The 13994-nt window shown below is 40.6% G+C and overlaps 1 protein-coding gene across 8 annotated transcripts in view; it reads right to left on the bottom strand.

Moving 5' to 3' along the window:
* SEC16A (SEC16 homolog A, endoplasmic reticulum export factor) overlaps positions 1 to 13994 on the bottom strand; it is a 559433-nt gene that overhangs the window by 42396 nt on the left and 503043 nt on the right. For 4 of the 8 annotated variants that reach the window (XM_085612981.1, XM_085613017.1, XM_085612999.1 and 1 more), the window contains one exon: positions 3196 to 3255. The exons of the other annotated variants lie outside the window; for them this stretch is intronic. In XM_085612981.1, the coding sequence (XP_085469107.1) occupies positions 3196 to 3255 (60 nt within the window). The remainder of the gene's footprint in view (positions 1 to 3195; positions 3256 to 13994) is intronic. 8 annotated transcript variants of the gene reach the window in all.

Genomic DNA, 13994 nt, shown 5'->3' with positions numbered 1-13994 from the left:
TCAGGGACAGTGCTCTGCCTCTATGTGAGGCCTCTTTAAGAGGCTTAGCGTGTGCGTCCTCGCAGACCATTCTCACAACCCTGGTGGAGATCTTTGTTCGAGGGAAGGTGGTTGTGGAGGTCGCAATAGACTCCTCCTCTTTTTTCCTGATGAGTGGGTGATAGTTGCAAGGGCAGAATGCCCAAAGGGCCGCCGTTCTCACTTTCCTCATAGTCGAGAAGGTCCTGCTCTTCGAAGATGTCAGACGTGTAATCTGGGGATTGCTGGTGCATCTTCTGGTGCACCCAAAGCCTCTCTTGCCAGTATCAGATGGTCTTCTAAGACAGTAAGGGACAGGCTTCACATGCAGCATTGTAACGGTCGGGAGACCGGTAAAGATTGCGCAATCTAACAGAGTTGGTACCCATGGGCATTGCCTACTTATAGTGGACTCGCAATGCATCCTGTATCTCGAAAACCTTTCTGTGAAGAAAAACAACTTGCAAATGTCTGAGTTCAACACTAGATGGCAGGTGTATGCAGAGCATGTGAATCTAAAGCAACACATGCTACAAACAATGTACCAAATACTGTTCTTGAGAAAGATGAGCAACATGCTTTCAGCACCACCAGAAAACCTCTTCGAATTCAACGAGAATACCTCGTGGAATGGCTATCATCCTTCTAAGTAATTCCATACAGGCTAGATGCAAATTTGGGAGCCCATTTGGAGGGACTCAGAAGCAGGATGTCAGGTTAAGGTTTTAAGATTTTGGTGCAATACCATTCTTTCCATTTTCATGAGTAATCAGGAGAAATTAGTGTCACAGTGACACTGGAGATGAATAGTTTCTATATTACATGGAAAGGGAAATTGAAATCAATTGCAGCATTTTAAAAGGGCATCACACAGATCTCATGTCAGGGCATATGGAAGCAAAGTTTAGAATTTGTGATGTACTATCACCAACATATTAATCTCTGCTACACATCGCTTAATTAGCAGAAAGTCTTTCTTGAGCTCACAATTTGATCTTAAGCAATCTGCCTGTTCCACTTGTCAGTTCTTTGGGGAGAAGACCTGGTGCAAGCTCAACCCTCAGCCTTGCTTTGTTCAGCAGCGCCCAGCGGCAAAACATCTGAAATTTGCTCAACAGAAATTGATATCTTGTCAATTCTTGCTTATGTAGGTAAAGCACAGTTCTAATGTTTATAGGAACCAGAGTGAAAGGCTGTGGCAGTAGCAAAAAGAATGATTCAAGGATAATCTAGCTGGCTCCAAATACAGGACAAGCATTTCTAAGGTGGGCTACAGTACTCTCGCTAAATGATCTCTCATAAAAGCTCCTTCATCCCAAGAATAAGGTATCTGATGCTTGCAAAGAAGGTCAGTGTCCTCTGTGGACCACAGCTGTAAGGACTGGATGGCGTTGTGCTAATCTTATCTAGAGTTCAGTGTCTTTGGATCTGTGACCACAGATTTTACAGACTCGTCTATAAGGTTGCTTGTGTGCCTTCATTATACAAATATAATGCGTCATAGGTCTAACCAATGTATTCACTAGTGTCATTGACAGCCAAGAGTTTCTTGAGACCACCTCACTCCGCAAGAAAGTTCCCAGAAATGGATTGGGCAAACGCAGGGAGACAAAGTTAATATGGATAATAAACCAGCAAAAACATTTTACAGAAAGAAACTAAGTTGGTGCACCAAAAATCATACCACTGCAGACAGATTAAACCAGAGGTTACCTGGATGATGACTTGTCCTACAGAAGGTCACTACGTTGCCTGCCTTTACATTATCGTACACTTACTTCTGATACTTTGGCAGTCTAATCTAAATATATAAATTGCCAAACTGCCAACACCTCATTATTTCCTTTATCTTGTTATTAAAACTCAGTGCTATTAAATGTTCAATTGCTCTAATGATCACTTTTACTCGTACCCAAACGCTTACATAAACCCTTAACTTAGTGTAGCAGTGGCAACAGTAGACACAAAAGAATGGCAAGGCAAACTCATAGGACAACGTGAAATAAAAGATGTAAGACTATGTACACTGGGGTGTAGATGACATAAAAGAGATCATGTTACACCAAGTGACTAAATAAAGGAGAGGATTTTATTTTTATGGCACTTGTGAGTATACAATAAACAGATAAAAAACTATAATGATGAACAATGGATAGAGATCTATGATGTGTAGTTTTATCTGTAAGACTCCACACACGGTTATGTCGCTATAAAGTTTTCCACAGTGGCAAAATCTCCCTGAAAACCTTTTCTTGGTGGCTGTGATATAAAAAACATTGAGAAAGTTTTCTCACAACTTGGAGGTAACTTGGGATATGTTCTGGAAAAAAATGCCTGAGGCAAAATAGACAGCTGTGATCTTAGTGTACACTAATGAGCTGCAACGGCAGATCAGGAGAAAGGCTGAAGAGGATTCTATTCTTCATCCCAATCACCAGCAACATCTTTGAAGTTGGTAATAGACACCTCCCTTCTCTATCTACTCACCATGGTGCAGAAAATTCTGAAGTCCCTCACAATAGGATGTAACTATATAGCAAAGAATGTTGGTGCTTCCAAGCACCTTTGCTGGAAGTGCACAGGGACTTTGTTTAGATCACTGGATATGAGTTGAGAGACAGGAACCTAAGGATGTGTGTTTGAACAGTCTTGTTCTGCCTACTTGGTTCTGAACCTCAAACTCCAGACCGGTACACCAGGAAGAAAAGCCCAGGAAGAGATCTCTAAATATTTGCAATATAACATTAGGATAGGTTCACTAATAAAACCTTTTCTTCTATTCCCACTTCAGAGGGTCACCCTAATTGCACGACTGAGTACCAGAATTCCTCAACTTGGAAAAGCACACTGCACTTCCTCGCAAAATTATCCTCATGATCATTGCTATGGGGAATATTTATACCATAGGATTTTTAGTGAGCAGATTCTTTACACTTAATGATGTATCTTTATTGGACGGTACAAATTAAAAATGAAGTTAAATTGTTAGTATATAATTGAACAATGGAAAAAGGAACACTACATCTTTATTGGCTCTCTTCCTTAACAGTACTTGGTGCTATTGTAAATGGCAGTGCAGAAGTTAAAAACATACTGTTAGTCAAAAAAGGAATAAAGCAACAAGCAGAACTCAAAAATAACCTTAACCAAATAAGATAAACGGCCAGCCACATGTACCTGATTTAAATGCTGGCTTACTTCACGAGACAGTGAACTCATAGAGCTACAACGCGAAAGCTAAAAACAGTAAGGAAAAAAACACACACAAACAAAAAATTGTCATGCATTTCACTGCCTCAAAGCTTTCAGTTTAAAAAGATTATATAGGGTTCACAATGCAAAAATGACAATTATTGAACGTGCTAATGATTAATGAAGCAAAATTAAATTGTTACTTCTCTGAAATCAAATACACAGATAGCTCAATCAAGGGAGAAGAACATTTACATATTTGGAGTTTAACTGCCAATTCCTTCTTGTAGGCCACAAAGGACACCTCAATAACGAATTAAAAACGTGAAAAAATGTTGACTCTCAATGCATGTGATGGCTCCAGGGTACCAATCATCAACTTTCTGCTCGGGACTTCAAGATACAGTTGATAGGAGTCAAACGACAAAATACTCAGATAAATCCAGCACGAACACATCACCCAGTCATGTACACGGCATTGCAATGTAACTACCTACCACAGCTGTGACGTAGACAGGGAACACTATGCTTCTGTGATCAATGGATATCCTGACACCCAATGTGGTTTAAAAAAAAAAAAAAACGTCTTTGGCACACAAACAGACACAATGAAACTCCAACAAATAGACAACTGATTTACAGTCTTTGAAATTCTGCACAAATAAGTGCTCACATTGACAATGTTCTATGATGTTATGGAAATGGTGGTTAGAGCTATATACGAGGAGCGGGTGAGGTGGCCGGGCTCCCTCCAGATCATGTAGGTGTGGGAGGTTAGGGAAGTAGTGAGTAGATGGGGGCAATGGGATGCAGTATAAACGGCAGTCCGGAGGAGTTACACAGATAGGCAGGTTATATAATTTCTGCCCGGCTATATTTTGCACAGAGACTATATTTACACAAACGTGTATAAATGATACAAATACATGCAGTATGCAGTTTAGAAATATGGCGGTGAGGGTTTTTGCTATGTTTGCACAGAATGTTTCTCAGTGGGGAGGCTGCTAAGCAGAGTTTGCACAGTTCCTCCATGAGAGTTTTGTACGTAAGAGGCAGAGGATTTCTTGATTTTGGCTCCGTTAGAAGTACGGGGACTAGGAGGGGATAGTGCCGGATAATGATAGGTACGAAAAGCAGGAGGGGGGGCACTACGGAGCGATATATATTGAACATTATTTCATTTGATGTTAATGGAGTAAACAGGAAGAAATTACATGCTATTGAGAACTCGATTAAGGGGCTCAATCCCTCAGCAGTATTGTTACTAGAGACTCACATTGCTTCCGCGAACCTGGCCAAGTTTGCAATGTTTAAGCAGTGGGCAGAATTTAGGGGTTTTTCAGAGGTATTTGCTGCACATAGGGGTGTTACAGTTTTTATATCTAAAAATCTGGATTCTGAAATTAATGATTGGGCGAACGACACAGAAGGCCGCTAGTGTTGGATTAAACTTTTTATTGCCTCAGTAGGCTTCACTCTGGTGAGCTTTTATGCTCCAGTGCGTCTCCCCAGGACCTTACGTTGATTTATTTCATTCTCTTTTACAAGATCGGGGGAAAATTAGAATTGGTAGGGATTTTAACCTTCTACAATACCCGGAAATTGACTTTCATAGGGGAATAAAAAGCGACAGAAATCTAAGGCAGTCAAAGCCCTACAGGAATATCAAAGGGAACTAATGCTTATAGACCCATGGAGAAAAGCATTTCCAGGGAAGATGGAGTATACCTGCTTCTTGGCTAGGTTTAAAATCACCACCTGGATTATGTTTTTGTTGTTGTTTTTGTTTGACAGTCTGGGCTTGGATTATGACAACATTCCCCATTTTTGCTCTGGTTAGGCATTGCCGGAGTTCAGCAAAATTCCCAGCCAAAATGGTGGGTTTTTGAGATATATCTGTAGAACAAGGATTGAGCTGAAATATTTGAGGAGGACATTCGAGAATTCCTGGTAAAGAATAAAGGAACAGCCTCGCAAAACGTAGTGCGGGAGGCATTGAAACCCTATCTGCATTTGGCCAATAGGAAAGCTAAAGAGTAAAAACTGGAGCTCGAACAGCAAGCTAGAGACTCATATGAAAAGTTCATGCAGCATTATACTGAGGGGGACAGAAAAGGTCTTGAAAAAACAAAGCTTGCATTGATTGAATAGAATTAGAGTTATGCAAGTAATTCTACTGATCTGCAAAAGATTTACGAAGAACGTAATTACGTGTGAGAGTTTATGGCCTGGCAAGCTTGAGAGAAAATAGCTGAAAGCACTATTCACACCTTAAAATGTCCCCAGTCTGGAGTCCATTGAAACGAGATAAGAAAAATAAATGAGAACTTTCTCTAACATTATAACCGGATTTATAATTATACTCAGACTGTTAAGAGGGCACTGGATGCCTCTCTGGGAGGACGGGACATAAAAACACTATCCAAGGAAGATAGGTGAAGCATGGGTAACCCTTTTGGTAAGGAAGAGTTGGAGGAGGTAATTAATAATTTGCCGAAGGGTAAGGTGTGCGGTCCTGAAGGTTTCCCATGTTAGTTTCATAAGGACTGCTTGTTATGTTAAATATTATGTTAAATGAACTTGAAAAGCGCACGTACACCAAACTGTTTCGTGGTGCTGGAGTCCAGGGGGTACTGCTGCTTGAGAGGTTTAATCATAACCTGGCAATAAAGCTAGGTCTTTAAAAGTTTCCTAAACTGGGCATAGGAGGTAAGTGATCTGATCTTCAGAGGGAGAGAATTCCAGAATTAGGGGGCCAAGAACGCAAATCTTAGTCTTCCATATTTCTTGCATTTAAAGGACGGGATGACCAGAAGATTCAGATGAGAGGACCTAAGATACCGAGAAGGGACATAGCGCTGGATCCGAGAGGATACAAGTGCTGGGCTGTTGCCATAAAGAGCTTTAAAGATGATGCACCCTAACTTAAATGCGCAACATTTGGTTATTGGGAGCAGTGTAATCTTTCCATTAGTGGCGTAACAATGCCATTTGAGCTGATGGTGGATTAGTCTGGCTGCCTGGTTTTGCACCAACTGCAAAGGTTTTAGTTGATATGCCGGAATACCAACATAGAGTGAGTAGGCATAATCAATGAGGGAGATGACTAAGGCCAGAACAACTTGGGTCAGGGCTTCTGTGGTGAGGAATTTACTGATCTTCCTGATCCTTCGACGCTGAAAAACAGGAGGAAACCACTGCCCCAATCTGGGCTTTCATTGACAGATCGCGGTCGATAATAATGCCCAGACTTTCGATTGAACATGCGGGGAGAGGAAGATCTCCCAATTCGGTTGGCCAGAAGTTGGAGTTCCAGGGATTAGCTGGTCCACCAATTAGGATCATCTCCGTTTTATCAGGGTTCAATTTTAGATGGTTGCAATTCATTCATTTGCTTATAAATTGCAGTGGATTGGAAATTAGAAACAGAAGATGCTGACTGGTCGATATTAAATATCAGTTGGAGGTCGTCGGCATAGTTGAAGGTGCTTGGATGTCTTAAGTGAATATTTGAAGCTAGCAAATTTTTATCTGAGGTACAGGGCCAATCCTATTATCTTCTACTTTTAATAATGTGGTTAATTTTTTTTTTTTTAAAGGCAAACATTTTGAAGATCCAAAATTCATATAATTACATAACATTTTGAACTTGGATTATAAAATAATCATTAAACTGTTGGCGAATAGATTTAAGAAGGTGGACTCTAAATTGATCCACAAATTAATGAACATACATTATTTAGCGAAGGCGCTAGACATTTTATCGGTTTTTCAAATCCTGGTGTCTATTTTTTTATTAGGAACGGAGAAGGCCTTCGACATCATGGTCTGGGAGATGCTGTTTAGTACTTTACAGATTCAGGTACCCCGGGAAACAGCCTTTATGAGGTTTTTACCTCGTTAAGCCGTTACCACGTATTTTTTAGCACGCATATTTTTACTGCCAATATGCATTTAAAACACGTGCCAATACAACGCAGACAACAATGCTTCTTTTAGACACTAGGAAGAAAACAAAAGAGAGTTTCAAGCGTTTAGGAGGTTTTACAATTAATAAAATTAAAGCTGAAATTATTTTGAGTAATTGTGTGACAGATATTTTATTGCCAGAATTGCAAGGCTGCGTGCATAACCAACCTAAATGCTATCTAGGGGTCAGCTTTACAGGTAATGCCGAGTATCTGTATGATTATTATTATAGACCACTGTTGTCTAAAGTAAAATCACCGCTAACATGATGGAAACTGCTTTCCCTCACCTTGTTGGAGAGAGTTGCACTGGTAAAGATGGCAGCTCTCCCCTTTTTAGGTCTCGCCTGACCCAGCGCATGCGCTGGTCTGGCGAGACTTATTGAGAGGGCTCCAAAAAGTGCTACCAGGCCAGCCTAGAGCTACAGTGCATGTGCGCGGGCGAGCGCGCTGCGCTTGACCGCGATTACTTTCACTTCCGCACACGGCTGCTTTGATGTTTGATCGCGATCACTTTCAGAGCCACTTGGCATAGCCAATAGGTCTCGCTTTTGGGACCTTATAAGTATTTAGTTATGCAACTGTTGCATGGCTAAACACTTATAAGGTCCCAAAGGCGAGATCTATTGGCTATGCCAATGCTTGTTTTTTTTTACTTCTCAGCTACATTTTTTCAAATAACAAAATCTGTTTTCATCTACTATTTGGCGAGATACAAGCGACAGATTAGCACTTTGTAAAGAAGTGTGGAAGAAGGTGGGTTAGCCCTCCCTAACTTTGAAGAGTACAATTATGCTCATTTTGCACATAGATTTCGATGGACTCCTGTACCATATTTGACCTTTAAGAAATGACCTGATGAATAGGATTTCAAAACAATATAGTTGATATTTTAAGATTGACTAAATCCCCTAGGAAGGTTCGGTATAAAAAGTATACAGGGGTTTTTTTTTTTAAAGGCAGGTACAGTTCTATAAAAAGTACTCTATATAAATGTGGCAACACGCTTGTCGGATTTGGTGGGGTGATCAAGGGGACAGTATAGCTCAAACTACTCTATTAAAATGGAGGTCAGAGGGTTTCTCGAAACGGACATATTATAGGAGATAGGTTGCAAACTTTGGACGAAATAATTGTACTTTCAGAAGATAATGACTAGCTGCAGCCATCTTATAATATGTTGCTCAGAAGGTTAAAATCAATTGATGTAAATATGTTACAAAGAAGTAAAGATCTGGTCGCCAATTTGATTGAAACTGCAGTTCCGAAGAGGCCAGGCAACTGGAAAACAATATCTTGCTCAAAGTAAAGGGGCTGATATTTTCCAAAAAGCTACAAATAAACTGGAGACAGATGAAGGACTTGTGTTGTGGGGCAAGATCAATAAATTGAACTTCTCAATGCTGAGAGGTGACAGGACTGTTTGGCCAGTGTTTTAGATGCAAATCAACCAAAGTCGCAAATTGTTCCTACATAATATGGCACTGCGTATCCGTATGTGATTTCTGGGTTCCAATTGTTCATGATGTAGGGGCAAATTTGCGAATCCAGGTTGCTCCTAGCTCCTACCTGGTGCCAATAGGATTCGGCCTGCACTAAGAGTGACTCCAAGACATCAAAAACGCATCTATATTTAAATTCTTATGGCTTGAGCTCTGCTATTGCAAAGGTGGAGATTGAAATCTATCCCTTCTATTAGAGAGCGGACTGGGAGAATGAAGATAGTAAGAGAAAAGGAATTTCTGCATGCCACTCACTGGGCAGGTACTGTGCTGTTTAATAGAACTGGGGCACAATCCATAGTTGGTTAGTGGCATAGGTAGGAAGGGTTGATGGCGCCATATATAGTAGGAGTAACACAAAGACTTTGAAGTCGACTGCCTCCTGGGGGTGGGGAGTCAACAATTTAAGCATCACACCTTCATTGTGAAGAGTATGTAAGCAAAGTCATGCTAAAATAGGTTGCCAAAAGGCGTCAAGAGATTATTGTAAGCAGGGGATGGTTCAACATGCCAACAGTATGATTTCTCTTTGATTCATCAACCAGATTGTTGTGAAGATCAGTATGTGATATGTATCAGCCTGAATGAAATGCATTGTATCCAATTCTGTTTTTCATATTAATTCTACCAGTATTAAAACATAGACCTCTGATATAAAAATAAATAAATAAAAAGCCCACTATGCATTTTCTTTTGAGACAATGACTTTGCAGGACTTCAGGTTTTACTTTTGGCACTAACGCTTCTCTAGCTGAAGTTACACAGCTCCCATTTTTAGATGGGTAAGAAGGACTGGATGGGGCCATGAATTGCAGTAGCCTCTGAAGCACTGACAATCTGGAATGATTCTAGTAGGGAAACTTTGGAGTAGATCATACAAGCTTAAAGTGGGCGCAGCAGTCAGTCTTTCAGTGACAATGAGACACTGGGAACATAATTCCTTGCCCTTCTCAACATCTAGAACCAACTCAACAGCCCCATACATTTGATCTCTCAACATGTTTTCTTAAAATTATAGAGGGTAAGCAGAGGGCATTGTCTGAAAGGTTTACACAGCTCTAACATCACAAGCTGCTTGACCCAAGAAATTAACTCCCTGTAGGGAGTAAATATTCTTTTTGGTTGAGTGTAGAACTGGTAGACAGGACTAGAGATCCATGCTTGAGGTGGAATTTTCAGTTTTTATTTTGAATTTGAAATAGTAGATTTATTTCCCTTATGAGCCTACCTTGATTCAAATCTCTATGATAAGACCTTCCTTCTCCCAACAGTGCCAAATCCTTTTTTTATGTATGGACATTTTATAATTAAAGCCTTTATGATGTTTTATTAACAAATCATATTCTAGCCACATCTCTGTCATGGGCTCTGTGGGGAGAAATGTTTGTTACTTAAAAAAGAAAATGTAAATTGTTCTCTGCAGGAAAGATGTACTCTATGTTGGTACCAGAGGCAAGGATTACGCATTTCTTTCACAATTCATTTAACCCATAAGTCGTAAACATCACTTAACACCATAGTAACAACTTTGACTACATATCCCATGACTCCAGAGAATATATGAACTCTGGTCAACCAAAGAAAACCCAGAGTAAAGGAATATCATCCTGCATAAGAACCACCAAGTCCTCATTCTTGGCTGCACAGATTAGGTGTTCGGTTCTACCCACTTCCTTCATCTCTCTACCTCATAACAGAGGAACTTAACTGGGTATTACTGTGGTTGCTAGGTTATCTATTACACTTTGAAGAGTTACTACATGCAGTTTTGTTGTGGGGCGTAGCTTTTGCTCTTTTCTTACAGTGTCAGACCTTGCATCCCTAGGGGTGAAAGCACCTGTAGCAAGGGTTAGGCAACTTGTGGAATGCCGGCTTACTTAAGCATTCATTTGGGCCAGGGAGAGCTGCAAGCCAAGACTGTATTGGCGGTATGTGATGTGTTGTGCCTCTGTGAAGGTGCTCTATGCTGTGGCAATCTTTTGCAGCTTTTTGCCAGGGTGCTTCAGAATGACGTTGCACCTCTGCAAAACCTAGAGAGGTTGTCAGTTACAGAAAACTGCAGTAGTGACCAATGCGGTCTACAACATTTTGGGACTGGCACTTTCTGTGGCCCTTCTGTTTGTGTCACCCTGCTGTCACCCGCCATTACACGCAGTCTGAGCTATCTGTGTTCTTCCCATACTGGCCCAAAAAGGGGCAGAACATGGAGCTGGGAAGGAGTATAGGTTCTACTTGCTGAAGGCTGCTGTATCATGCCTGGCAATCCTGCCAATCTCTGTAAGTTGCATAATGGTGCCACCAAACCCTTACTTCTTCAGATTTCACAACTGCACACACAAATCTATTAAAACGACTCTTCTCAGAAGTACATTAGACATCTGGCTGAAATGAGAACCATAATTCAGGAAGTAGACTTAGTCATTTATTTCTGCCCCAGTTTGGCTATCCTCCAGTCCATGTCTCAGTCCAGCAACGGCTTTGCTAGGGAAGACTGGCTCTAGGGTGGCTGAGGAGTTCCTCTGGAGCACTGTGGGAGTGACTACTCTTGCAAGTCCTGAAGGTTCTCTTTGGTGTTGCCCTGCTGAAGTTATTTATTTAAACATCACATAGCAATCGGAGGCTGGGAAGCTTTGCACCAACTCTGTGTCAAGATCAAACGTTAGTCATTTAATTCTCATCTGAGCAGCACATTTATTTTTGGGCCTTGATCAGAAAGTGATCAAATACATACAACATTATTGGATGGGGCGCTGAAGAGTCTACAGACTTAAAAAAAAAAAAATACTGGAGGCAAACTGTAAATTAAGCTAGAGAATTTAGTTAGCAAAAATAAAATAACTTAAAGGTCCACAAACTAGAGATTCATACTTCCTCTTGTGAAATTAGCAGGTAGACTTCTCAGATAAAACATCGAAAACAAGCATTGGTATAGCCAATAGGTCTCGCCTTTGGGACCTTATAAGTGTTTAGCCATGCAACAGTTGCATAACTAAATAATTATAAGGTCCCAAAAGCGAGACCTATTGGCTATGCCAAGCGGCCGTGCGGCCATGAAAGTGATCGCGATCAAACATCAAAGCGGCCACGAAAGTAATCGCGGTCAAGCGCGGCACGCGCGCCCACGCACATGCACTGTAGCTCTAGGCTGGCCTGGAAGCACTTTTTGGAGCCCTATCAATAAGTCTCGCCAGACCAGCGCATGCGCTGGGTCAGGCGAGACCCAACTAGGCATTACCTTTAGCAGATGAAAAGCTAATCAGATTCTGAGCATGTGGTACAGTACTGAGCCAGACACTTTAGAAAAGTTAACTCCTCACTTGCAGCTACTGATCACAGCATTCAGGCAAATGAATAGGTGACAGTCTTGTCCATCAAATGTAAACTTCGCAGCTGATGGACTGGGCAAAGGACTTGTCTCTGACTGGACACACAACCTTTTCAAATTTTAAATATACTCCAAAATGGGTTTGAAGAATGATTGCATTCTGGTCATAAAAATACTTTGTTTCATTATTCACACAATGTAATGTTTACATTCCAAGAACTGATTTGGAAGCAGCAGTTATTTCAAGTTGGCGTTTGGACTTCAAAAGAATTCGTACATTTTGCATCTCTTTTTAAGGTCTAGTCTTTGATCCTTAAATAACTGCTAGTGAGACACACAGTAAATATGAATTAAACTACACTTTTCTGCATGAATGTTTCTAAATGGGAAGCTGTGCTTACTTGGGTCCTTTCTTGTTAACAGAAGGTTCAAAACTAAGGAAAACTATTAGGAGATATTTGGAATGTGCCTATCAATGAGCCATACTTTCATTACAGAAAGTGTACAAAGGGCGGCCTGTTTCTACTGCTAACATTTTATGTTTCACTAAATCGGCTTTTCTCGATGAGGCAGAAAGGGCAATCTTAATAAAATGATGCTCATGTGCTTTCAAGCAACACTAAATTATTAGGTGTTTGTGAATAACATTTTGAATAGGATCTGCTGTATATTGGTATTTGTTGTAAAGCCTGTGTATTGTAAGAGAACTGGAGCACATTTTGTATCAAGGTTTTCAAATGTCAAAATGGCTAGACAATAACGCCCCAGAATGAGTAGCATTAGTTCCGCTTAAGAACTTTTGCATAATCTGCCTCTCTATGATGAGCAATTCAGACAACTCTACCACATAATTTTGTCCACCACTGCATTGATCAAACTATGTAATTCTGGGCAAAATACTTTATCTGTTGGGCCCAACATGACTCGCCAAACTCACATGAAACATATGAAATGGTTGCCGAGGGGAGTCTTCAGCACATGTATGAATATTTAATTACAATATGCTGGGTAACATGATTCTAAATGTATGCCACTAGTACTAGGACTCAGCACGCTCTTGTCATAAGAAGATGGTAGAGCACATCGCTCTGACCTGTACAGAATTGAGTAAAGGAAGAGAGACTGCATCAGGACCATCATTACTAGGCGACACTGTTCTGTCCTGCGCATGGCATGGGTCCAACGTTCAAGTCTATCTTAAGGGAAAAGAAACACAAAATATCAGTGGCAAAATATAGTTGGTATCAACGTTAAATGTTCTCAGAGGGCTTCCTAAAATGTACAGAACATTGAATTGACTGACGCAAACGTTGTCAGATGTGATTTGTTTTTATTCCAAAGTGATTTTATATCCGGATTTTTTTTAACAGAAGTCTAATCATATTGATTTATTATCGGATTGTTTTCCATTCGTCCAAAAAAAGCTATGAAGAGTATTGACAGTCATCATCCTTCTGTGTTCTAAAAATAGCCTAATGAGGCGAATCTACACATTGGCAAGAAACAAGGGCCATTTACACTGCAAAGTGCAGCACAATCACAGTGCCAAATTAAAAAAAAAAAGATTGTAAAATGAAACAGCAGGCCATCCCTCGTCTGTCTGTCGCAGGGAGGACCCCGTCTGCCTAGAACGACCTTAGTAATCTGAAATTAAATGTGAATTACCTTTGAAATGTATGTCAAATATTACATTATCATCTTGCACTCACAGTGGCACTACACTCTAACTACACATTATGTGGACTGAGCCAGGAGAAGTCAACTGAGAGCGTCGATAGGGACCCGAATGCTGTCCTGGGGATGGGAAATGTAACAATATTACTCAACATTTCATATTTAAATAAGATGACATGTTTTAACGTACAGTGTGAAGTGGGAGGCAGATATAATGCCCGACTTTAAAGCGTATACAGTGAAGTTCAAATTTGAAAGCTTCCTAGCTCCGCAGAGTGTCTCTTCTAAAGCTGGACAGTTCCTACACGACAGATT

Source organism: Triturus cristatus, chromosome 1_2 (genome assembly GCF_964204655.1).
Source record: "Triturus cristatus chromosome 1_2, aTriCri1.1, whole genome shotgun sequence".
NCBI lineage: Eukaryota > Metazoa > Chordata > Amphibia > Caudata > Salamandridae > Triturus > Triturus cristatus.
This window is presented reverse-complemented; position numbering and strand designations above follow the sequence as displayed.